Source organism: Pseudophryne corroboree, chromosome 1 (genome assembly GCF_028390025.1).
Source record: "Pseudophryne corroboree isolate aPseCor3 chromosome 1, aPseCor3.hap2, whole genome shotgun sequence".
Lineage (NCBI taxonomy): Eukaryota > Metazoa > Chordata > Amphibia > Anura > Myobatrachidae > Pseudophryne > Pseudophryne corroboree.
This window is the reverse complement of record NC_086444.1, coordinates 44,136,834-44,164,097: the sequence shown is the minus strand read 5'-3', so window position 1 is coordinate 44,164,097 and position 27,264 is coordinate 44,136,834. Positions and strand designations below refer to the sequence as shown.

Genomic DNA, 27,264 nt, shown 5'->3' with positions numbered 1-27,264 from the left:
CTGTCAGTAAGATGGGACTTTCGTCTGGCCTATGTGTTTCCACCAATTGCCCTGTTGCCCAGGGTGATGCAAAAGGTAAAACAGGAAAAGGGCACAGTGATACTAATAGCTCCAGCTTGGCCCAGAAGACATTGGTACACAGATCTGCAGAGGCTGTCGTGGATACTCCGTTCCTACTCCCTCAACGTCCAGATCTACTGTCTCGAGGTCCTTGCTATTACAAGCACTTGGATCAGCTGTCTTTGACGGCATGGCTCTTGAGACTTCCATCCTGAAAGCAAGAGGATTCTCACAACAGGTTATTCGAACAATGCTTAGAGCAAGGAAACTATCCTCAGCTCGCATTTATTACTGAATATTCAATGGTGTAGTGACTAGAAATTTGACCCTAGGTCTTTCAGAGTTTCCAGGCTCCTAACATTCCTTCAGGCAGGAATGGACAAAGGTCTACGGGTGGCTTCCCTGAGAGTTCGGGTGTCAGCACTGACTATGGTTTTAAAAGAAAATTGCTAACCTGCAGGATGTTTGCACTTTTTTTTCCAAGAAATGCTTCACATCCAACCTCCTTGTGTCCCTCCTACAGTTCCTTAAAATCTAAGTTTAGCCCTAAAGGCACTTCAAATTGCCCCTATTTGAACCACTGAAGCAAGTGGATCTTAAATGGTTGACAGCTAAAGTTCTCTTTCTACTGGCTATTGCTTCAGCTAGAAGAGTTTCAGATTTAGGGGCATTGTTATGTCGTCCTCCTTTTCTGATATTTCATCCAGATAGAGCGGTTCTCAGACCCAAATCTGGGTATCTTCCTAAGGTGGTGTCTAATTTCCACCTAAAGTGAAGAAATTGTAGTCCCGGCTTTCCAAGGGCTGGACCTTTCTGCGGGAGAGTTATCATTGGACGTAGTCTGTGCTTTAAGGGTCTACGTGGATCGTACCAGTGCCATCAGAAAGACAGACACTCTTCGTTCTCTACAGATTTCACAAGAGAGGATGGTCTGCTGACAAGCAGACACTGGCGAGGTGGCTTCAGATGACGATTTCAGAAGCATATTCTCAAGCTGTTCTCCCTATTCCAGCTAAGGTCTCTGCTCACTCTACTCGTAAGGTAGGACCATCATGGGCAGCACAACATGGTGCTTCAGCTGAACAGATATGTAAGGCAGCCACATGGTCTTCCATTAACACATTCATTAAATATTATGCCTTTGCCTCTCAGGATGCTGCATTCTGGCGAGGGATTCCCCTGTCTAATCAGGAGCGTCCCCTCCACTAAAATTTCTTTGGGACATCCCAATGTTTATTCTGTGGACCCTGCAGGAGAAATACGTAGTTATGGTAGACTTACTGTCGATAACTCTTTCGCCTAAGTCCACAGTATCCCATACGATTTGAGAATCCTTACACCTACTAACCTCTTCCTTCTTGTACAGAAGTGTGTGCATGCGTGTTCTTCTCACCTGATTAGGGCTCTCTATGATGCTCCTGCCTTGAGTTTTGGAAAACAGAATTGCCTCAGCCCGGAGGCAGGTATATAGGGGACTGGCCCGTTACATTCTGGGAAGCCGAACGCTTTTGATCGTTGGTGCCAATCCGCTGATGCCATCTTATATCCCAATGTTATCCTGTGGATCAGGGTTAGTTCTAGACCTTGTGGCACCCATGGTGAAAGTTTCCTGTGGCACCCCGCCAGGTAAAATAGTTGGTGCGCACATCCCAAAACAGGGGAGTGGCTTCTTCATAGGGAAGGGGCATGCCCACAGTTATCCCCCTGTACTTGTGCCCCCAGTTGATTTGCATCCTGTAGTAGTGCCCCCAGTTGATTTCCCCCCCAGTAGCTGTTCCCCTTGTAGTTGTGCCCCCTGTAGATTTGCCACCAATAGTAGCGCTGCTTTGAAACCCTAAAAAAACAAACAAAAAAAAAATACACCAATACTTACCAGCCTTGCTCCTGCTTTCGGATTGCTGCTGCAATCTCCAAGGACCAGCTCCTCTCTGTGGGAGAGACATCATGACGTCTGCCATAGTAGTGCCGCATTTGACACTAGGAGTCAATTTTGATCTCTAGCGTCAGTCAGTGGGCGCACACTGCAGCCGGCGGCAGGGTATTAGTAGTGGCTCTTGCCATGGCAGTGGTGGCACTTTGGGTTGCAGTGCCCAGGGCAAGAAGCCTGCTTGCCCGTGGCAAGAGCTGCTACTGCTGTGGATTTAGGAGAAAGTTATACAGCAACTATGTATTTTTACACGTAAAAAATAAAATCCCCTATGTACAGGTAATCTGCATAGAACCATTTACAATGCACCTTACAGGTAGATTGTGACCAAGCATGCGATATTAGGTGTGGGAGGCAGGCCAATTTGGTTAACCAGTGACTGATTATTGCACAACACTAGTGAAGCCGTATTTTAGGACATTCTTTTAGTTCAGTTGTGGGGGACTGAATTTTAAAATGCCATGTTTCAAGCCAAGCTAATTATCAGAGACCCAATGAGCAGAGCTGCTAAAGTCTTACCACCCATAAAGTAGTTTACTACTCATTTATTCTTAGGACCAGATTACTGAAATCCTAATTGATCTGTTACTTTGCTCTGATGCAGTGGTGCACGTAGAAATATTTTAGTGGTACAGAATGCCAAAAATGGTCATGTGTTGCGAGGGGGGCATGGCAACCTACTGCTAGTGGCTCCATGACACTAGCAGCATGGCCACACAACAGCCCCCTTTTTGTGTGTGGGGGATGAAGAATCTGGAGGCAAGGCTACAAATATATAATTCCTCCAGTGTAATAGAAATATTGTAATGCCCCCAATTTAATATATAGTAATGCCTCCATTATAAAACAGAAAATTACAGCCAGTCACACTCCCAGTAACCCTGACAAAGTGGGAGGAGCCATCATGCACCATGGTCTTGTTGCTTTGTGGCACATTATAATTGTGGTAATTGCAAAGTGTGTGACAGGTGGTACTGCGTACTCACTGCCAAATTCTTAAGGGTACTCTGTACCTGCATACTTGCACTGCTGCTCTGATAACAGTTACATATTAAGGGAGCAACAATGGATGTAATGTATCAGAACATTTATCCTTGTGACTAGCATCAGGTTTTTCCCCCTTTACATCCCATAGAACTGCACAGGAAGTCTGCAATATTTGGTTACTAACACCCCTACCCCCATTCCAAGTGACATAACGTTAAAATTTATAAAGTTATGAACAAAGCTTCATCATGAACACAGACCATTACAGCAAAAGTATTTAATATACAAAAATGCACAACATAGACTGTGTGGTGGCTGAAACAATTAATACAGGTTTACCTAAAAAGCATGTGTAAAAATATGAGTGAAAGTACACAGTAAAGCTACATGAAACATTTGCCACTACACATCAGTGATAGCCCACTTGGGTGAATTTGGTACAAAGTGACTGTAGACTGAAGTGCGGTCAATCGTCCCTATTAGCAGAGTCTGTCACGTCAGCTTCTTCCTCCCCATGTGCGCAGCCAGCCGGCTGTGGGTAAAAAGGAACGACCAGCCAGTTTAGTGGTGTGTTATTAACCAAGTAAGCCATGACGTCATCCATAGAACTCTTCATCTTGGTGAATTGTTCCTTGCTGGTGCCTAAGAGGCCGTCAGACATGTCTCTGATGGAGGAGGCAGAACGGAAGTTCTGATAGACCTCAGTAGCCATGACACGGATGTTCTGAGCCTTGCTCTGGATGTTCTGCGGAAGGCCTTGGACACCGGTCACCAGGGAGAGACAGGTGGTTTGCAGTTGTAGAGTCAGATGCCGGGCAATAGTCAAAGTGCGTGATTCAATTTGCTGAAAAACCAGAAGTTACATGTTAGATCAGAGGTTCTCAAACTCGGTCCTCAGGGGCACACAGTGCATGTTTTGCAGGTCTCCTCACAGAATCTCAAGTGAAATAATTAGCTCCACCTGTGGACCTTTTAAAATGTGTCAGTGAGTAATTAATACACCTGTGCACCTGCAATACATGCACTGTGTGTGCCCCTGAGGACAGAGTTTGAGAACCTCTGTGTTAGCGTATCAGAGTAGTATTTCTATGCAGCCAATACTTAGACACCTGGCATATACACCAGTAGATGAGCTTACCTCCACGCTCTCAGCCTCCCCACTAGCTTGCTGTCCTGTGCTTTTAGTCCATTCCACCCACGTGTAGTACATCCTATCCTGAGCATCATGGATCTTCTGGTTGGCACCATTCATGTTCTTTCTTGCAAATTCAATCTAAAAGATGAGAAGCCTTTAATCACTTAATTATAGAAAAGGTTTATTCAGAAACACTGATTTTGATTATTATATAATGAAAGTCTTTGCCTAAAGTACATAAACACTATCCAATACCATTTCATGATTTTTTTCCTATAGCAATTTTTATGGTATACTGTGCATGAACTTGAAGTTATCAGTGGTCTTATATCAATATGGGATTCCATAATGAAGATTATTAAAAATGTCACTAATGGATATAGATGAAACAAAAAACCCCCAATATCAGATGATTGATATTCTGATAATCAATGCTCATTGGTGAATGCTGTTAAAGGAATCAGTGTTCCTATGACCTGGCAGCTGCCGGGTATTTAAAAGTGGGGAAATTGAAGTGCTGCACTGTACATTTCTGCAGCAGCTGTTCCACCACCAGGTGGCGGTGCTGCCAGCTTCCCGATACAGCAGTGTTGAGACACTCGTGAGAAACCAAGGGTGCAAACCACCACAATTAACGGCTGCTGGAATATAGACTTCCGGCAGCCACTCACTGGGTGTTGGACACATCAGATACAACCATGTCAGGGGTAGCCCAGCCATCACATCTGCTACAACCAGACCATGCAAGTGTTTATGAGCTCCTTTCTTCACCTTGAGCAAGATTCTAGATGTTGCTTCTTAGAAAATAAAAAAAATAATAATAGTCCTTTACTGCTACATGTATGGCAACAAAAGATGCTGGACAGGTGGTGGCCATGGTTACAAATCTGCAACTGACCAGATCAACGGTGTTCTGTAGCTGAGCAATGGCCTCCTGGCTCCGGCATTTGACATCCATCACTCGTGTCAGGGCTTGCCGATAAGCACGTTTACGGGCCTTGGTAGAGAGCGACCCCAAGCGAACGTAGTAACTTGGCTTTCCTGCTGCCACTTCAAAACCCTCTGTTTTTGTCGATTCCTTAACTGAAATATATAAAAGCTTGAAATACAATGAAGCCATTTAAATGTCTGACTTGGCTTTACAGCTGGCCTGTCAGTGGTCTAGTAAGAGTTGTATGGCTATAGTTATACTTTGTGGCCCAGTAGGCCAAGTGTTAGTTCATGAATATACTGCTCACATCAGTTCTGGCTTACCCAGCTCCTCGTCCGTGGGTGGCAGGTATTGTTCCAGGAGACTCTCCGATGTAGTCAGTGCAGCGTCCACACGGTTGCTCACCATCTGTGCTACACTGCTCCCCATAATGGTGCCAATGCCCCCATTCACAGCAGCCTTGGTCATCTCTACACCATCCTGCACAGCTCCCTTAGTTCTGCCAACTACTCCCGATATACTCTGTACAACCACATCCTTAACACCAAGAACTGCCTCAGAGGCAGTGGAGACCACCTAGAGGAGGACACAGGTACTGCAGAGAACATTTATACAACACACCTGTGTAACGCATGTTATCCTGTGTGTATGATATTCAGTTATATCTGTTGGGCTGTAAAGTTACCTTGTCAGTAGGCTGGTAGAGAATGGGCAGCTTCACCTCAATCTTATCCAATCCTATACATGCAATGTTGTTAGCCAGGGCAACTAAAGGGTTTATTAAAAAAAAAAAAAAAAGCCACTTATGAAACAATACATTGCACCAAACATGCATCTAAATGGAGTTGGCCATCAATGATATCAAATATAGAGATCCAGTGGCTCTCCAACATAAATGGTACAGAGCCCCAATGTTATTGCCAGCACATGGAGCCTAATGCTACCCCCTGATTGGCCTGCAGCCCTGCGAGTAATAGATGGGGGTTAATGATCAGTGGGTGAAGCCATCAATTGTTATACAACATTGATGCTAACCACCAATGGAACCATCGATTGCTAGCCTAGTGATGTGCATCTTAGACCAGGGACAGCCAATATTTAGGCTACTTTCTATGCTAAGGTGATTTAAGATGGGCTTGTTCTTGCATAGTAGGAGACCTTATTTACAACATACAAGACCATAAATCAGCATTTTACTGCTATGCCAACTAAATCCAGTGCTCTCCTCATTGTAAGAGAAAACATACAAGAGGTAATTATCAGCAACTGGATGACAAGCAGAATACAGAGTACAGTACTTAATGTATGTGTATTTTAATTAAGGACATACTAGGCTGTAAAATACTGAAGTCTGTCCCGTGTGCGAGTACAGGGAAGTCAATAATGCATGACAGACTGGATCTAATATTGGTGGGGGGGGGGGGCATTTATCAAGGCTTGGAGACTGATCATGTAAACAGCCAAATATCTTTTAACTGACACTAATCTCTCATCTCTGGAAACTATCTTTAAGGAGGACACTTATCAAAGCTCAGACAGCAGAAAATACCAAAACCTACTCTGAGGCTCCAGTCTCTGCAGGATTGGCCTGGCACTGGTCACAGCCACCGACGTGATGGTCTTCACACTTCTCTCCGCTACATTGCACACAGATTTCAGGTAGGGGTGGTTATCTTTGGTGTGAATATAGGCAGAAGACACCATGTCATACGTTGAGCTCACCAAGGGGAGGTTGATCAATCTGACCACAACGTTCTACAGGAGAAACAACCAGAGTTAGTCCAACACCGTACAGCTGGGTTCTTCTCTGAGCAGACCAGGAGGCTACACCTGGGGACAGGGCTCAGGGTGCACATTTACTGTTTTCAGTTGTGACCTATAACATTGGCAGTTACCACTCAGTTTTGGTTTGTTTTTAAACACACAAGTGTGAGTTTGAGATGCAGCAGTTGTGTAGTACACAGGTTACTAGGACCAGTAATATCACGACTACAGGTGGCCCAGTTGATTAATCAGGGACTGCAGCACACATTACACATGCAAGATCTGGCTGCACTGTTAAAGGGGGTTGTAGACCACCACCATTACTTAAAATGAACAGGGGCAAACATACACCATTCTGTGTATAAGTTAAATACAATGCTCCCAAACTGCAGTAAAAGTATGGTTTAGAAGAGTTTCCCCAAAGTCTGCAATTACAGTCCAGGTTTTAGTATCCATGCTTCACCACAGGTGACTCAATTAGTACCCCTGTCCATTTGATTTAATCTAGGCTCAAGCATAGATATCCTTAAAACCTGGACTGTAATGGTAGCATTTGGGGGTGGGTGGGGGACTGGTTTAGAGGAGCACACTAACTGCATAGGGCATGGCACACATCCCCAAATATTAAGTGTAAATAATCCCAATACAGGGCACGTGACCACCTACAGGAATCCCCATTACCATTCTCCAGCCTCACCTATACCATAGTGTCACCACACACTGTACTTACCTGCTGCTCTACTGTCTCTGCCATATTAACAGTCAGCCTCCTAGGAAACATAAGATACACACATGTAAGAGCACAGAAGGCAGCAGTTATTCAGGAATGGACATCACTGCCTGATGATTACAGACCATCAATGGTTCCCTTACAACTACTAATATTTCAACTGCAGCATTCCAATGTTTGCAGCCATCAAATGGTAATGATTGGATGGTGTTCCAGTGGTTACCTGTATTCCAATATCCTGAGCTCTGCACAACCTCCTGGCTCCTTCCTGACTGCTGCTCCCTACCTCAGGGCACCCTGGCTTTTATAGGGGCTGCCTCACATGTGACCTGCTCTGTCCCTCCCCTATCTAGGGCTCAGGAGGAGGAGTTACAGGTGTGGGTGCAGATCATTAGTGTCTCCTGTGAGCTCCATAAGTGTCTAACTACATTTCTGTGACATGGGGCAGATGTATTAAGCCTTGGAGAGAGATAAAGTGGAGAGAGATAAATAGGCTTACCATAATGTCCCTTTATATCTAAGCACTCATGGATTACACAGGTTCTCTAGCTGATTACAACCAGATGAAATGCAGACTTGATGTCAGCCAGCCCAGGGACAGTATGGTAAACCTAGAGATAAAGGGGCAAATGTATTAATCCTGGAGAAGTGATAAAGCAGTGATACGAGAAAGGTGATAACGCACCAGCCAATCATTACATATTTGAATAATGACAGTTAGGTGCTGATTGGCTGGTGCATTATCACCTTCTACTTATCACTGCTTTATCACTTCTCCAGGCTTAATACATCTGCCCCAAAGTACCAACCAACCAGCTCCTGACTGTCATTTTTCAAAAACAGCCTGTAACATGGCAGTTAGGAGCTGATTGGCTGGTAGTTTATCTCATCTACTTTATCTCTCTCTAGTCTCCAGGCTCTGATACATCTCCCCTTAGGTGTCTAATGGGCCATACACACTGGGCGATAATACTCAAAGATATAAACGATCTCGTTCATTAATGAACGAGATACCGTTCATATCTTTCAGTGTGGAGGCACCAGCAATGAACGATGCGTGGCTCTGCGCTCGTTCATCGCTGGTGCCCCGTCGCTTGTGCATGTAGGCCAATATGGACGATCTCGTCCATATTTGCCTGCACTGCTATGGAGCCAGGTGATGGGGGGGTGACGAAACTTCACTCCCCCCGTCACTGCCCCCCCCGCCGCTGGGTCGTCCGTCGGCCGTATCCGCCATCGGGCAGCTCGGTGGTGGATCGCGCAATGTGTAGAGCCCATTAGGCTAAGATTATCTGTCTTGGGAATGCAATGCTTACACAAACACCAATCTAAGACAGTGGCAGCTTTTTATTGTTCGTTGTTCCTAGGCACTGTTTTGTTCAGTCCTGGCTTTCATTACCTAGTGACTTGTCCTCCCCCGATTCATGATCAGTTTCCTCCGAGTTTCCCGATTTGAACTGATTTCCCGTTTCCATCTGAGATGCTGTGTATCTAAAGGACCCAATTGCAGCATAGGCGGCTGTGTGACTGGTGCGTCGGTGTTCACTTGGGCGTCTGTGTTCACTGTAGGTTCACGGAGCGTTAGTGTACACTATTGGCATCTGGATCCACTCAGCATTCACTAACGTATTGATGGATCCTGGAAGCGGGGTTAAGTCTCCCTGTATCCCACTCTCCTGAGCCGGATGATACAGCACTAAGGGGGACATTTACTAAGCAGTGATAAGAGCGGAGAAGTGAGCCAGTGAAGAAGTTGCCCCATCAACCAATCAGCAGCTCTGAGTCTGTATCATTTTATAGTATGCAAATTATAGATGTTACTTCAGTGCTGATTGGTTGCCATGGGCACTTCTCCACTGGCTCACTTCTCCGCTCTTATCACTGCTTAGTAAATGTCCCCCAATGTCTCTACCTACCATCAAGTACGAGTAGTTGGATAAGTGCCTGATGCATATGAGTCTGTAAACTATTGGTGCTGTTTCTTTCGCTGTGCAACTGAATACGTCTGAAGTCATATATAAGGCAATGCAGTAATATGTTTCTACTACATACTTGAAATGTATTTTTAGTTGTTTATGTGCTCATATTGCTTATTTTAATAATGTATAACCTGTGACTGATTGCTAGTGTGATTGCTGACTTTACTATAATTCTGTCAGTTTTCTGTGTATTCCGATCCTCAATGCTGGTGCAAAGCAGGAAGAGATCAGATTGTATGTCACTTTAACAAGTTTTTAAGTGATTTCAATTATAATTTGTGTAGTTAACACTGTACAGGTGTGTGATTTATTTATCATGTCTAGGCAAGGGTGATGAGGATACACTCTCCCCAGCAGCACCAACACTCATTTCATGTTTGTCTTGCAAAGCTGGGTTAACCTCTCAGGATCTGGTTCAAAATGGATTATGTGCAAATTGTTTTAGCTTTCACCAAAGCCTCTTGAATAATCCAAGGCAGGCACAGGTTCAAGTTGATCCCCCATGGGCTTCTTTTGCACAGACATTATCCAGGACTGCTGAGCGGATAATGCCAGCTCCTTTACCAGTGATAGGTTACCCTATTAACCCTTACATGCAACATTCCCCTGAGGTTTATCACATCCAGTCCAGGAATGTGCTGCCTTTCAACAAAAACAGGCTGAAAGGCCTGTGGTAAGTAAATCACACAAACAGGAAACAACATCCTCACAGTCTACACATGTTTCAGATGAGGACTCCTTGGAGGATGAGGATTCCTCGCATTCTGGGTCTGCATACAGAGACAAGGAGGAAGGCCTCAGCTCAGTGGACAGACCTGAGCTATTTAGTACTATGAAAGCCATTCTATGCTTAGAGGAGGCAGCAGAGCCTTTGTTAAAATCCAAGACACCTGTGTTTAAACGTCCCAAAACAATCAGGGCTGAATTTCCGGGGGCCGGAACAGCTCACGGAGATTATGCAAGAGGCTTGGGTAACACCCAAGTAAGAATGTTGCCTGCCAATTAATATATTGGAACTTCGGGCTATATATATATGGCACTCTTTCAGGCAAAGACATTCTTCAGGGGAAACCAGTTTAAATTCGCTCAGACAATGCAACGACAGTAGCATACCTCAATCATCAGGAAGGAACTCACAGCCAATGAAGGAGGTAAGCAGTTCTAAGTGAGTTCTAAACTTTACACCCCGAGGTCTTCCAGACTCTGGTAGACAAGTGGGGGTTACCAGAGATAGATCTCATGGCTTCTCATCAGAACAACAAAGTTCCCACATAAAGGTCAAGGACAAAGGATCCCAAAGTGACCTTTGTGGATGCCCTGTCAGTAAGATGGGACTTTTGTCTGGCCCATGTGTTTCCACCAATCGCCCTATTGCCCAGGGTGATGCGAAAGGTAAAACAGGGAAAGGACACCGTGATACTAATAGCTCCAGCTTGGCCCAGAAGACATCAGTACACAGATCTGCAGAGTCTGCGGTGGATACTCCGTTCCTACTCCCTCAACGTCCAGATCTACTGTCTCAGGGTCCTTGCTATTACAAGCACTCGGATCAGCTGTCTATGATGGCATGTCTCTTGAGACTTCCATCCTGAAACAAAGAGGATTCTCACAACAGGTAGTTCGAACAATGCTTAGAGCAAGGAAACCTTCCTCAGCTCGCATTTATTACCAAATATTCAATGGTGTAGTGACAGGAAATTTGACCCTAGGTCTTCAGAGTTTCCAGAGTCCAAGAATTCCTTCAGGCAGGAATGGACAAAGGTCTACAGGTGGCTTCCTTAAGAGTTCAGGTGTCAGCATTGACTATGGTTTAAAAAAAAATTGCTAACCTGCAGGACGTTTGCACTTTTTTTCCTAAGAAATGCTTCACATCCAACCTCTTTTTGTTCCTCCTACAGTTCCTTAGGATCTAAGTTTAGCCCTAAAGGCACTTCAAATTGCCCCTATTTGAACCACTGAAGCAAGTGGATCTTAAATGGTTGACAGTGAAAGTTCTATTTCTACTGGCTATTGCTTCAGCTAGAAGAGTTTCAGATTTAGGGGCATTGTTATGTCGTCCTCCTTTTCTGATATTTCATCCAGATAGAATGGTTCACAGTCCCAAATCTGGATATCTTCCTAAGGTGGTGTCTAATTTCCACCTTAAACTAAGAAATTGTAGTCCCGGCTTTCCAAGGGCTGGACCTTTCTGCGGGAGAGTCATCATTGGACGTAGTCTGTGCTTTAAGGATCTACGTGGATCGTACCTGTGCCATCAGAAAGATGGTCTGCTGACAAGCTGACACTGGCGAGGTGGCTTCAGATGACGATTTTAGAAGCATATTCTCAAGCTGATATCCCTATACCAGCTAAGGTCTCTGCTCACTCTACTCATAAGGTAGGCCCGTCATGGGCAGCACAATGTGGTGCTTCAGCTGAACAGATATATAAGGCAGCCACATGGTCTTCCATTAACACATTCATTAAATATTATGCCTTTGCCTCTCAGGACGCTGCATTCTGTCTAATCAGGATCGTCCCCTCCACTAAAATTGCTTTGGGATATCTCAATATTTATCCTGTGGATAATCTGTGGACCCTGCAGGAGAAATAGTAGCTATGATAGACTTACCGTCGATAACTCTTTCACCTAAGTCCACAGTATCCACAGGGATCCCAAACGATTTGAGGATCCTTACACCTACTAACCTCTTCCATCTTGTACAGAAGTGTGTTCTTCTCGCCTGATTAGGGCTCTCTATGACGCTCCTGCCTTAAGTTTTGGAAAACAGAATTGCCTCAGCCTGGAGGCGGGGATATAGGGGACTGGCCCATTACATTCTGGGAGGCCGAACGCTTTCGATCATTGGTGCCAATCCGCTGACACTACCTTATATCCCAATGTTATCCTGTGGATCAGGGCCGGTTCTAGACCTTGTGGCACCCATGGCGAAAGTTTCCTGTGGCACCCCCCAGGTAAAATACAGTTGGTGCGCGCATCCCAAAACAGGGGTGTGGCTTCTTCATAGGGAAGGGGCATACCCAGAGGCAGAACTCTGGGAGGCAACGGAGTCATCTGCCGCCGTGCTCCTGCTCTGAAGGGGGCACCTCTCCTCCCATTCTGTGACACCATTAAATTAAGTTGATAGCTGCTACTCTCTTATCAGTAGCCAATTGCCTCACTGGTCCCTGTACTACCCCTTTTCCACTAGAGTAGCACGGGTCGCAGCCGTGTCGCCTGACACGGCTGCGATCTGTGCTGCAGACAGCGCTCACCAACCCGGCACTTGCTGGGTTGGTAACGCGCTAGTGACGCGGCAGGGGCAGCGCTGGGAGATCACATGATCTCCCAGCGCCGCCCTCCCTATGCACTGTGAATGGGAGCCGCGTCGCCTCGACACGGCTCCCGTTCACACTAGACAGCTAGCCGGGTTGAACACGTGTTCAACCCGGCTAGCTACCAGGGTAGGATTCCCGGATCACTTGATCCGGGAATTTGCCGGGGGACCCGTTTCCACTAGGGAAAAACACGGGTAAATGCGCGCCCCCGCGCATTTACCCGTGTTTTAAGGATCTAGTGGAAAAGGGGTATACCTTACAAGTCACACCCTTTTTATTATATTTTAGATACACATTTTACAAGTGTCATACCCAGGATTAGAAACCATAACCTATTACACTGGAAGCAGACACCTTACTGATGAAGCTGTTTGCTCCTCTATAGGAAATATGAGAATTCTAACTACATGAAGTTACTTCTCTGACAATTACACCATACTTACCGACTTTGTATTTCTCCTCTCCGGGAGAAGCCCGGAGAGGAGACGCTGCAGGTTTCTTCGCGGGGCGGGGCCGGACTGTGACACCACTAAGCCCCGCCCCCACATCGGGAAATGCCGCGATTCGCGGTTCCGCGAGAAGGGGGCGGGGCTAAAATGACACGATTTGCGTCATTTTAACCCCTTCTCCATTCGACGGACCCGCGAATGCGGGAGGTTATCTCTCCATCCTGCCCGCATCACTAGGGTGCGAGCAGGATGCGGGAGACCTGCCCACTCTTCCGGGGGTGCGGGGGGCTACCCCAAAAAACGGGAGCCTCCCACAGCTTCCGGGAGAGTAGGTAAGTATGAATTACGCGTAACTTCGTATAGTAAGAATTCTCCTGCTTCCTATACAGGAGCAAATAACTCCATCAGTAAAGTGGGGGGGCACCAATATTTATCTCACCTCTGGCCTACTGGGACGAACTTACGCCACTGGGCATACCCACAGTTATCTCCCTGTACTTGTGCCCCCAGTAGCTGTACCCCCAGTTAATTTTCCCCCCAGTAGCTATTCCTCCTGTAGCAGTGACCCCAGTTGATTTGCATTCTGTAGCAGTGCCCCCAGTTGATTTGCATTCTGTAGCAGTGCCCCCAGTTGATTTGCATTCTGTAGCAGTGCCCCCAGTTAATTTCCCCCCAGTAGTTGTGCCCCTAGTAGATTTGCCCCAATAGTAGTGCCCCCTGTAGATTTGCCCCCAATAGTAGCGCCGCTTTGAAACCCTAAAAAAAACAACAACAAAAAAACACAAATACTTACCAGCCTTGCTCCTGCTTCTGGACCGCTGCTGCTGTCGTCTCCGGGTGCCAGCTCCTCTATGTGGGAGTGACATCATGACGTCTCTGCCATAGCAGCGCTGCATTGACACTAGGGGTCAATTTTGACCTCTAGCATCAGTCAGCGACACCGGCAGCAGCGGGCGCACACAGCGCCCACTGCAGCTGGGGGCAGGGGATTAGTAGCGGCTCTTGCCATGGCGGCGGTGGTGCCCTCGGGGTAGCAGTTTTGTTTCAAGCCAAGTTAGTTGTCGGAGACCCAATGAGCCGAGCCCTGAGGAACAGAACAGACATGACAGGTTATGACTCCACTGTACAAGTTATGGAACATAGGTGGTCATTCCGAGTTGATCGCTCGCTAGCAGTTTTTAGCAGCTGTGCAAACCAGTGGCATGCGGTGAGGTCAATGGCTGGTGAGGCACTACAGCCATAATGTCCGCCGGATTCTGCCGATGACCCCTACCGCCGCCGAGCCTATGCCCGCTACTGCCTCTGAGCCGATGCCTGCTGCCACCGCCAATGGTTTACAAACTTGCCCACCATCAACTGACCCAGCCCTCCTCCACTAATTTGCATCTCAATCCGATGCCGCCAATGCCCGCTGCCTGCCTGCTCATCATACTTGTGATATATTGTACATTTTTATAGAAAAAAAATAAAAATTAGTGTTTGGGACTGGGAAGGGAGTGGGAGGAGGACATGAATGCAATTTTGTTGTCCAGGGCTTCTATTAACTTAATGGAGAAGGGTCTGAATGGGTTAAAAAAAAATTTTTTTAAATGCGTGAGGTCCCCCTTCCTAAGTATAACCAGCCTCGGGCTCCTTGAGCTGGTCCTGGTTGTTTAAATACTGGGAAAAAATTGAACAAGGGTTCCCCGTATTTAGACAACCAGCACCGGGCTCTTAGACCAGTCCTGGTTCCAAAAATACGGGGGACAAAAGATGTAGGGGTCCCCCGTATTTTTAAAACCAGCACCGGGCTCCACTAGCCAGGGACATAATGCCACAGCCGGGGGATACATTTATGTAGGTCCCTGCGGCCGTAGCATTACCCCCCCAACTAGTCACCCCTGGCCGGGGTTCCCTGGAGGAGTGGGGACCCCTTTAATCAAGGGGTCCCCCCCTCCAAGCACCCAAGGGCCAGGGGTACAGCCCGAGGCTGTCCCCAGCACCCCTGGGCGGTGGGTGCCTGGCTGATAGCCATAAGTGTGTAAAAAAAAAAGAATATTGTTTTTTGTTGAACCTCAAGTACCAGCATGCGGGGAAATAATGGGCCCGCTGGTACCTGTAGTTCTACAACAAAAAAAATACCCAAATAAAAACACAACACACACACTGTGAAAGTAAAAATGTATTAAAACACACTTACACATACTTACCTACATCCCACGCCGGTCACGTCCACTTGTCCATATAGAATCCAATAGGTAGTTCCTGTAAAAATGAGAGATTACTTACCTACATCCCACGCCGGTCACGTCCACTTGTCCAGTATAATGAGAGGCGGATTGGCCATAGGGGTTACAGGGAAGCTTCCCGGTGGGCCGACGCACCCGTGGGGCCTGTTTTGTTTGAGGACATGTGGTCCTTTTTATAGACATAATGAATAAGATGCAAAATAATTTGCTTATATAAGAAAATTACTTTGCCACTTAGCCTGTGATTGCAGATGATCTAGTGTATGCTCTGTCTGCCTGCTTGGCTGACATATAAGATTGAGTAAATAGTGATTGGGATATGGTTGGTGTAATAAGCAAGAAAATATCTTTCTTAAGAATGATGTAGTTTCCTAAATTCTGAAGGTGTATCATATAATGTGCTCATAAAATTTAATTTTCTTTTTAACTTCCCCCTTGATGCTGGACATGCCCACTATCTGGAAAGTCTTGGGGGGTGGGTGCTGCTGCCATGGCCCATGGCTAGACCTTACACCTCTGGTGCTGCCCATGTGGGGCCACTAGTACAAATTTTTCCAGGGCCGCTTTTTGTTCCCAATCCGACCCTGAGTATAATCCAATAGGCCGGTACCTGTAAAAATTAAAATTATACTTACAAATGAAGTAATCCACAAGAGGAGAGAGAGAGAGAGAGAGAAATAGAGAGAAATGAATGAATATTATGCACTCGCTGACGCGGAAGGACGTTAGCACAGACAGGGGAGAGTGTTGCTGCTGGCTGAGAGGGTGGAGCAGGCGCCCCCAATAGTTGTGAGCCCAGTAGCTGTGCCCCCAGTAGCAGTGCCCCGAGTAGTTGTGACCCCTGTAGTTGTGCCCCCAGTAGCTGTGCCCCTTGTGGCTGTGCCCCCAGTAGTTGTGAGCCCTGTAACTGTGCCCCCAGTAGCTGTGCCCCTTGTGGCTGTGCCCCCAGTAGTTGTGACCCCTGTAATTGTGCCCCTTGTAGCTGTGCCCCCAGTCGCTGTGCCCCCTGTAGCTTTGGCCCCAGTAGCTGTGCCCCCAGTAGTTGTGCCCCCTGTAACTGTGCCCCAGTAGTTGTAACCCCTGTAATTGTGCCCCAGTAGCGTACCCCTTGTGGCTGTGCCCCCAGTAGTTGTGACCCCTGTAACTGTGCCCCCAGTAGCTGTGCCCCCAGTTGTTGTGACCCCTGTAATTGTGCCCCTTGTAGCTGCGCCCCCAGTCGCTGTGCCCCCAGTTGCTGTGCCCCTTGTAGTGGTGCCCCATTGTGGTGCCCCCAGTTGCTGTGCCCCTTGTAGTGGTGCCCCCACTTGCTGTGCCCCTTGTAGTGGTGCCCCCACTTGCTGTGCCCCTTGTAGTGGTGCCCCCACTTGCTGTGCCCCTTGTAGTGGTGCCCCAAAGTTGCTGTGCCCCTTGTAGTGGTGCCCCCAACACAAACACATAAAAAAAAAATACACACACAATACTTACCGATCCTGCAGCGCTGTCCTCCATCTCCGTCCGCCGGCTCGTACCTGCTGTACTAATGGAGAGACGTCATGACTCATGACGTCTCTCCCTTAGTAGCGCCGCTCAGACACCAGGGGTCAATTATGACCTCTGGTGTCAGTCAGCGGCGCTGGCTGCAGCGGGCGCCCACACAGCCCACGGCGCCTGCTGCAGCCGGGAAGGGGGATCGCTAGTGATTGGACAGCGGATCCAGCACTGGATCCACTGGGCCAATCACATCTGGGGCAGTGACAGGGGCGTGCATTCATCGGGGCTGAATGCACGCCCCTGTCTTTGAGGCACCTGTAGTGGTGCCGCTTCTCCATTCTTTTTCAGTGGGCTTTCAAAGCCATTGCTGCACCCCGCCCCCCCCCCGCCCCCCACTGCCCGGACTTTAATGTTAGCAGCGGGAGGCACCTCTCCGGCTGCCTCCCACCCTAACATGCAGCCACAGTAATAGGGGAAAAATGATTCCAATAATAAAAGAAGATATTTATCACAGACTCTGTGATAAATATCTTCTTTTTATTATTTCAATCATTATGACAGGGGAGGCACTGCCTCCCCTGCCTCCCCGTCACTGGTGCAAACGCTATACCGACTCCCACTGGGAGTATATTTTAGCTTAGCAGAAGTGCGAACGAAAGGATCGCAGAGCGACGGCAAAGTTTTTTTGTGCAGTTTCAGAGTAGCTCAAAACCTACTCAGCGCTTGCAATCACTTCAGACTGTTCAGTTCCTGTTTTGACGTCACAAACATACCCTGCATTCGCCCAGCCACACCTGCATTTTTTTCTGGCACGCCTGCGTTTTTACGCACACTCCCTGAAAATGGTCAGTTGCCACCCAGAAACACCCACTTCATGTCAATCACTCTGCGGCCAGCAGTGCGACTGAAAAGCGTCGCTAGACCCTGCGTGAAACTACATTGTTCATTGTAATAATAAGTCACGCATACGTGCCATTTTTTTGCCTCAACACTGCACAGCAAACTAATGCAGCTAGCGATCAACTCAGAATGACCACCATAAGCAATGTATTAGGGGCTTTAGCCAGAGCCGGCCCTAGCCAATATGATGCCCTAGGCAAGATTTTGGCTGGTTCCGCCTCTGACCTTGCACCTCTTTCCCAGCACATCACCCCTCACCCATAACAGTCCTGACAATGCTAAATTCCTTTGTCGTATAAACAACCCTTTATGAAGTCTAAGAACACTGTACGCTGCTTACTTAAGAAGTACCGTAAAGGTACGCTATTCGCGTAACGATCGCTCCGCCGTAGGCGAGACGCTCAAGCGTCACGTTCGCTCACGGCCCAGTGATCACAGGACACGTTATTGGTTATGACTAGAGTAATGATTCGCTATGGCGTAGCGGACGCTCGAGACCACGAGGAGATCACCAGCGGCGCAGACGCTCACAATGCTATACCTTTATGTCTAAACCTTATACCAATGAAATACACAGAATACCTTAATGTGAATACAGGGTGTAAGTGCAACCTTGTGTAACCTGACTAACTACAAAGCTGCTTGAGCGTCACCGACGCTCAAGTGAACACTTAACACTATAGGAAATACACTGATACTGGTTTAGGGTCCAAAGCCTATTAACTGTATTATATCTAATATACTTGTAAAAAGGGGATAACAGTACAAATGATACACTACAGAATAACAGAGACTTCCTAACCTAAATACAATACTATCTAATACAATTCAATACTAGTCTAGGGGAGATGTGAGAGAAAGAGAAGGGAAAAAGAGAGAGAGACGGAGAGAGAGAGAGAGATTGGCTCACAGTAAGACAATATGATTACGGAGAGAAACTTACGCACAAAGGGTGACGATCGCATGCGCCTCGATATCCAGCTCCCGGTTATCAGCAGAAAACCGTTGATGAGAGAGAGTGAAGTTGGATATGGTCGGCCTGCCTATTTATGCCCCACACACAATGCAATCTCATAGTCCCTACAATCCCATTGTCCATTGGACGTCGGAATTCGGCCCTGCATCATAACAAAAGGTCATAGGGTGATTCATACAGGTGGGCTGTGACGATTTCAAACAGCTCAGGTGGGTGGGAAACTGGGTTTCCCGCCGCATACCTGAGTATGTGTAAATAATAGAAATGGACATAAACTTCTTATGTCCATAACTATTCGCACGAGCGATTAATACGCTCCAAACCAACACCGGAATATTGCTGATTAAATACTCTTCCGATGGGTACCAAACACTGCTGCATGACTCCTGTTAGACCCTTCCTACAATACAGAGAGGGATTCCTCAGCTCAGGGACATTCTATATTAACCAAACTTTCAGAATCTATCAAAGGGACCATGATCTATAAACTACATTAATTGTGAAAATATGTAACGAATGAGTCGCACGCTACGACTACATAAACTCTACCGTAAATACGCATACCGTGCGCCCGCGGGTGCACGCTATTGCGGGTATGCGCCTTCACGGGAGAGCGTACGCATGCGCAGCGCGGACCAGTGTGCGGTGCAAATATGGCAACGTGCATGGAGACATTTTTCTGACTTTGACAGTCCACCCTTTGGCAGTCAATAATAACTGCCACCTTCTAAAACATTTCAAAAAGGAGAAAAATGTAAGTCAGGGGTTAATTGATTTCCATGGTGGGGAAAGGAAGAAGAGTGGAGTAGGTGTGAAGAGGGTATGACCTAGTGAGAAAGCAGAAGCATGTGTGTATGAGTCCATGTTTGGAGGGTCATGTATCATCGTGCCGTACGTGTGGTAAATCAAGCTTCGAGGTATTGCGAAGTATACATTTGAATTCCTTCTTATCCCGTACTAAGGGTCTGTGGATGGGCTGTCAAACTCTACCGAGCTCATTTCGGCTGTGGTTGTAACAAAATGGGGATGCACATTTTAGTTGATGATACATGAATGGGGGAGGTATGTGGTTGCTGATATCTGTGCCTGTATTCCCTATCGTCTATGTGTGTTGTTACCTGAGGGTTGTAGAGATGAAGATAAAGAACACTTACGAAAAATGCAATGATATTCTATGTCAGGGAAATGTACATCTGTGGTTGGAGTTGTTTTCGGTATCTGTTGAGAGTCGTCTTCTTTGCGCTGTATTGCTCCTTGGGCATGAGCAAATAGCTTTGTCAGAGCCATCGGATTTACAAAAAAATGTTGGGCTAGCGTGAGTTTAAAAATACTAGGGAAACTGGGGATCCATGGCAAAGTTCATCAAGTGTCCATATTTAAAGTTGTCAAATCTTCTTCTTTGGTGCTTGTCTGTTGTCTGTATAGCGTCTCGTCAACTTCCTCGTCCAAGGGGGTCTTTGTATCTTGGAGAAAAGCAGAAAAACAGGTGAAAGAAACGGGCCGTATAATCGCATTTTCATCACATCCTGGTTTCTATCATTGGGTCATAAATCAAATCCAGGTTAATTACGGTTTCCTCACTCCTCAAGCTCATCACTTTTGTACTTTGTTTGCACCTCATTAAAGCCTGCCCGCATCTAAATATCAATCCAATCGATATAACGACACCCAAGATACATAGTAGAAACTTTCCAACATCCATTATGACTCCTTGAGCCCAGTCTCCTAAACCGGAGAACCAATTTCGCGGGTTCAACCATGACACCCAACTAGTCAGCTCATTACCTACAGCAGCAAGGGTGAGATTGTGTTTTCGACGAAATTCCCACTTTAATTGCAGAATATCGTCCATCTTTTGGTCTATGACCTCTACCGGATCCTCGGTGCTATTTGTGATATACGTGCAACACTTTATGCCGTACTGTGTTGCCAATGTAACACAATATCCGCCTGTTACTGCTGTAAGATAATTAAGAACCATCCTATGCTGAACTAGTTCTGTTTTGTAAGCTTGAAGTTCTCTTCCAGTGTATCTAAACGTGTCATCATACATTTCAGTGATATTATCTAACAAATTGGCGAGTGCGGAAATGTATCTATAATTTATCACTCCTCGAGCGGTGCGAGTGAAATCTAACGCTACCAGAACCTGAATCCCGGTGGATTCATGGATAAGATCAGAGGCCGGATGCTCTAACCTTTCTGACAGTTGTCTTTTAACTCGGTGCTCGTAATGAGTGTGAGTATAAGGAGCTTGGGCACCACGGTGTATGTCCTTCATTTTGTCATGTGTAACAGTCATCACTTCAGGCAATACTTTTCCAATATAACACAATCCTTCAGAGTTTGGGGCAAGCCACTTGTACGCCTTTCTCCCGCATATGAAATATGCGTCATCGGGGAGAACATAAGGGACGGAGAAGGACATGACCATATTACAAACCTTCCAGGTGAAATCCCCTGACCCTAATTCTTCCATCTGCTTAATGCACGTATCAGTTTGTACGATATGTGCACAGTATCCTGGTGATACCTCTCCAACTCTAGTAATCCTATTTCCTAAGGTATATCGATACCGGAAAGATTTTCCTCTACTAGCTATGTGGCGTACGAGCTCTGTATCTGTAGGCATTCTATCTGCTCTATGCGAAAATGTCATGGTTTGGTTGCTCCATGACACTTCCCAATTTCCCGGCTTACGGGGATTGGAGATATTAAAACACAAGAGGGACCTATCCACATGGTATTGGTGGAGCTTCAAACTAGGAGGGCTGGAGATGTTAAACCTCCGATCCACCGGTCTCCCACCACTTAGCTCAAGTACCTCCCCTAACGTTAAAGGAAATGGTACTAGCCCTGATTTGCTGTGACCCTGAGGTACTTGAGAGCATACCCAACAATCTGTTTGGTTTAATACGTTACCCACTAAGGAGTGATAGTCACTCAATGGATGCCGGTCCATATGGATATTAAAACTGGATTGGCATTTCTTTATGCATCCATCTTCAACCAGATTATCACAGAGCCTACAGATACAGTTTTCCTCAGCTAACAATCCATCACAATTTCTTCTATCGGATCGTTTTCTGATACTCGCCTTTGCTTGTCGGTTTGGTTGATCTTGGAAAACTACGCCTCCATCATCATAATCGGAACCCATTCCAGAACCTCTCTCGACCTCTATGGTACTCTCGCCGGAACAGACTGCTCTGGTCAACATCATGGTTAACATCAAAATCCGGATCACAGTCTCTTGGGGCAAGTCCATCTTTGAGGAGGAAATAGAGAAGAATGAGAAGGGGGAAAAAGAAATTTCAAGGGAGAGGGGATGGGAAGTGGAGAAAAACAACAAAAGGGAGAGGGATGTCGACAACTGCTTTCGGTCTTCAAGGCTCAGGTGCCGCCTCAGTCCTCCTGGAACAGACACTCCAGTGATACAACCTCTACCGTCTGTTCCTTATCACGGGACTTCTCTGGGTCAGCAACCTTCTTGCAGTGGGATGAATGGACCCAAGTCTCTCTCTCAGCAACCTTCAATGCTGTGGTGCTAGTCAATAAGACCTGGTATGGTCCTTCCCATCTATCAATAAGACAACCTGAGCGTAGAAAATTTCGTATCATTACATAATCCCCAGGTTCAATGTCATGACAATTACTATCTGGTAAATCAGGAATCACCAACTTCAGATTATCATTTTGATTCCTCAACTGCTTACTCATGTTAATCAAGTATTTTACAGTTACTTCATTGTTACATTTCAAATCATCCTGAGGGTTAATCATGACATGCGGTTGTCGACCAAACAGTATTTCAAAAGGGGACAGATTAAGAGGGGACCTGGGAGTGGTTCTGATGCTATACAAAACAATGGGTAAAGCTTCTGGCCACGTCAATCCTGTCTCTGCCATTACTTTACTCAATTTATTTTTAATAGTGCTGTTCACTCTTTCGACCTTCGCGCTCGCCTGCGGACGGTACGGAGTGTGCAGTTTGCTATCAATTCCCATCAACTTACACATTCCTTGAAAGACATCACCTGTAAAATGAGTACCCCTATCACTTTCAATGATTCTAGGGATACCATATCTACATACAAATTCTTGCACAATTTTCTTAGCTGTAAACATAGCGGTATTTGTAGCTGCTGGAAATGCTTCGACCCAATTCGAGAAAACATCTATACAGACAAGTACATATTTCAAATTTCGACATGGGGGTAATTGAATGAAGTCAATTTGTATTACCTGGAAAGGGCCGCCGGCAGGTGGGATATGGGATGGTTCTGTAGGTATTGCTTTTCCAATATTCTTTCTCAGACAGGTAAGGCATGACATTGCTCTTTTACTCGCATGAGAGGAGAATCCTGGGGCGCACCAGTATGCTCTTACCAATTTGCACATCCCCTCCCTGCCTAAGTGAGTCAGCCCGTGAGCTGCCTCAGCCAGGCATGGAAGGTATTCCCTGGGGGCCACTGGTTTACCATGTCCATCCGTCCAGAGCCCTGAGGACTCCTGGCCATATCCCTTTGCCCTCCAGACTGCTCTTTCCTGTGTGGAACACAAATTCTGCATCTCACACAACTTCTGTGTGTTGATGGTATTAAATACCATCAGTTGTGTGGTGTCTGTCTGTATGGGGGTAGCAGCTGCAAGCTTTGCGGCTTCGTCTGCTCGGCTGTTACCAAGGGATACTTGGTCTTGGCTATATGTATGTGCTTTACATTTGATAACAGCCACTCTGTCGGGTTCCTGTATCGCTGTTAGAAGCCTTTTTATATATGCTGCATGCGCTATCGGTGTACCAGCTGCCGTCATGAAATTTCTGAGGCGCCATAAGGCTCCGAAATCATGTACTACCCCGAAGGCGTATCTAGAATCGGTGTAGATATTGGCTGACTTACCCTTAGCCAATTCACATGCTCTGGTTAGGGCGACCAGTTCAGCAACCTGGGCTGAGTGAGGTGGGCCTAGCGGTTCCGCTTCTATGGTGTCTTGGTCATCTACGACTGCGTATCCAGTACACAAGTCTCCCGAGTCTGACTGTCTATGACAACTACCGTCAGTGTAGAACGTGAGTTCTGCATCTTCCAGTGGATTGTCACTGATGTCAGGCCTTGCGGTAAAATTTTGGGTCAAATATTCCATACAATCATGTGTATCTTCCTTTGCATTAAATCCTCCTTCCCCATCACTCTCACCTTCCACCCTTTGTGTCTGACCAGGCACACCTGGGAGAAATGTTGCAGGATTTAATGCGCTGCATCTCCTTATGGTGATGTTTACTGGGGCCATTAATGCCAATTCCCATCTTGTAAACCTTGCTGATGAGACGTGTCTGGTTTGGGCTGAATTCAATAAGGCAGATACCGCATGTGGTGTATGGATTGTGAGGTTGTGGCCTAGCACGACATCTTCGCTTTTTGTCACTAGCAATGCTATCGCCGCAACGCTACGCAAGCATGTGGGGAGGGATCGCGCTACTGTGTCTAGCTGAGCGCTGTAGTATGCGACTGGTCTGCTGGCGTCACCGTGTTTTTGTGTTAGTACACCTGCTGCGCACCCAGCACTTTCTGTTCCGTATAGTTCAAAGGGTTTCCCATAGTCTGGCATACCTAGTGCTGGTGCCTGCGTTAGGCATTGCTTTAGTCTCTCAAATGCCGTTTCGGATTCGTCTGTATGCGAAATCCGATCAGGTTTGTTTGAAGAGACCATTTCCTGCAGAGGTAGCGCCAATATGGAAAACCCTGGGATCCAATTACGGCAATACCCACACATTCCTAAAAACGTCCTGATCTGTTGCTGGGTTTGTGGCAGTGTCATGTTTCTAATGGCTTGGATTCTATCAGCGGTCAGGTGTCTCAGTCCTTGTGTTAGACAGTGTCCCAAATATTTTACCTTAGTCTGGCATAATTGCAACTTGTCTTTGGAAACCTTGTGACCTGTGTCTGAAAGATGAAACAGGAGCTGTTTCGTATCCTTCAGGGAAGCTTCCAGTGAATCTGAACACAGCAGTAAATCATCCACATACTGTATCAATACTGATCCACTCTCTGGTTGGAAAGACTGTAAACAATCATGCAAAGCCTGAGAAAATATACTTGGACTATCTATGAAACCTTGGGGTAGTCGAGTCCACGTGTATTGGACTCCTCTGTATGTGAATGCAAACAAATATTGGCTGTCAGGGTGCAGAGGTACCGAAAAGAAAGCGGAGCAGAGGTCAATAACAGTGAAAAATTTGGCAGTGGGAGGAATTTGCATTAGGATGACAGCTGGATTAGGCACTACGGGGAACTGACTCTCAACTATTTTGTTAATCCCCCTTAGATCCTGCACTAGCCTGTAACCCCTCCCCCCACTCTTTTTAACAGGGAAGATGGGACTATTTGCTGTGCTGGACGTTCTTACTAGAATGCCCTGTTGTAGCAAGCGCTCTATTACTGGGAAAACTCCTAACTCCACCTCTGGCTTCAGAGGATACTGTGGGATTTTTGGAGCTATCCTACCATCTTTTACTTGTACAACTACTGGAGCTACGTTTGCCATTAATCCAGTGTCCTGTCCATCTTTTGTCCAAAGTGACTCTGGTATCTGAGATGTCATCTCTTCTACTTGGGATGGATTCCTATTTGTCATAATGGAATGTAACATTAATTTTGATGGGGAGTCTAACATGTCTCGCACTTCCTGAGCGTGATTCTCAGGGATGTCCAAGAATACACCTTCAGGAGTACAATAAATGACGCAACCCATTTTACATAGTAAGTCTCTACCCAGGAGATTAGTTGGTGCCGATGCAGCCAGCAAAAAGGAATGCTTGGTATGCAAAGGCCCTATTGTAATCTCGGCTGGTTTGCTAACAGGGTAGTGCTGGACTACTCCTGTTACTCCCATGGCTGGAACTGTCCTACCAGTGGTTCTCATGCCCACTGTCGAATTTATCACTGACTTGGCCGCCCCTGTGTCTACAAGAAAGTTTAAAGTTTTACCAGCTACATTGATTGCAATCTCTGGTTCGCTTCCAAGACTGGCAATCAATTTAACTGGCTGCAGATTACAGGTATGGCCACACCCCTATTGGGTATGCTGACCTCCCTGAATCCCGCTGGCAGCAACTACTTGTGAGGGAGTTAGTTGGGGACTACCAGAGGCATGCCAATCTCTGTTCGGGGGATATCTTTTTGTTTCCCCTGTATGTGGCTCAAAACTCCGCCTCTGTGGACCCTGCTCCCAATGTCGTGTGTCGTGTCGTTGTCTAGGGGGTTGAAAAGATCTTTGTACACTCTTTGTTCTACATTCTCGTGCATAGTGTCCTGGTCTGTTACAAGAAAAACATGTTATTACACTTGCCTTACCCACAGGATTCGGTGGTACATACGCAGGCTGCCTTGTGGTCAGCGCCTGTATACTTACTGACATCAACTTATCACTTTGCGACTCCCGGTGCCTAGTGATGTTTCTGTCGTGATCAATAGCAGCCTCTCTCAATGTGGACACCGACAGACCTCGCCAGCATGGTTGCGTGGTCTGTACCCTAGCTTTTAATGTTTCTTTCAAACCATCCATCAGTACGGATACTGCTACTTCTCGATGGTTTGGGTTGGTCTTAATGTCTTCTATACCAGTGTACTTTGCCATTTCTAATAGTGCCCGGTGAAAATATTCTGTTGCCGTTTCGGACTCCTTTTGCTTAATGGAGAATATCTTGTTCCATTTAACAACGGCTGGGAAATACTCCTTTAGCTGTAAATTTATCCTCTTTACATTATCCTTATTGTACACGTCTGTAAGCGGTACATCTTTATCCAATGCACAGTCAGCTAAGAATTGAGTTGCGTCGACATTGGAAGGTAAACAAGCTCTTAGCAGTATCTGCCAATCCTTGTTGTTGGGTTCTACAGTGTTACCTAGATCCCTGATGTATTTTTGGCTAGCAACTAAGTCCTTCCTGGGGTCAGGAAATTCGGACACTATTGTTCTTAATTCCATTCGGGAAAATGGAGTGTACATGGCGATGTTCCTTATGGGAGTGGCTCCAGACACATCTGTTTTTCCGTTGGGAACTGCTATTACCCTTACAGGAGCAAGTCTAACAGCCTCATTCTGCGTAGATTCTACAACTTGTGGTACAATTGTTTCAGTGTAGTGCATGGTGCCGTACTCACCCGTTGACACGACCTCACCTATCCCTCCGCTAGGGGCCTTCGCTAATTTCGTGGGGGTTGCTGTGCCTACTGTGGTCTCTGCTATGGTGGCCGCAAGAGAGAGAGCTGAAATTGTTGCTGGATCGTCTTCTTGATCACACTCCTGAGGAAGGTTCAAAACAGGGTACAACTTGCACGGGTTAATAATTGCATGAGTTACTTGGTTAACATCATTTACATTTACAGGGTTACTAAGTGTTTGTGTT

General features: G+C 46.4%; 1 protein-coding gene across 1 annotated transcript; it reads right to left on the bottom strand.

The window, feature by feature from the left end:
• Positions 1 to 3,236: 3,236 nt before the first annotated feature.
• LOC135055194 (perilipin-2-like) lies at positions 3,237 to 7,857 on the bottom strand. The gene is made up of 8 exons (XM_063958950.1): positions 7,758 to 7,857; positions 7,535 to 7,574; positions 6,600 to 6,795; positions 5,726 to 5,808; positions 5,364 to 5,616; positions 5,008 to 5,192; positions 4,113 to 4,247; positions 3,237 to 3,818 (listed from the first exon to the last, which is right to left on the bottom strand). Exons 2-8 carry the CDS (start codon positions 7,556 to 7,558, stop codon positions 3,441 to 3,443), a joined length of 1,254 nt encoding a protein of 417 aa, XP_063815020.1. The 5' UTR covers positions 7,559 to 7,574; positions 7,758 to 7,857; the 3' UTR covers positions 3,237 to 3,440.
• Positions 7,858 to 27,264: the final 19,407 nt, after the last annotated feature.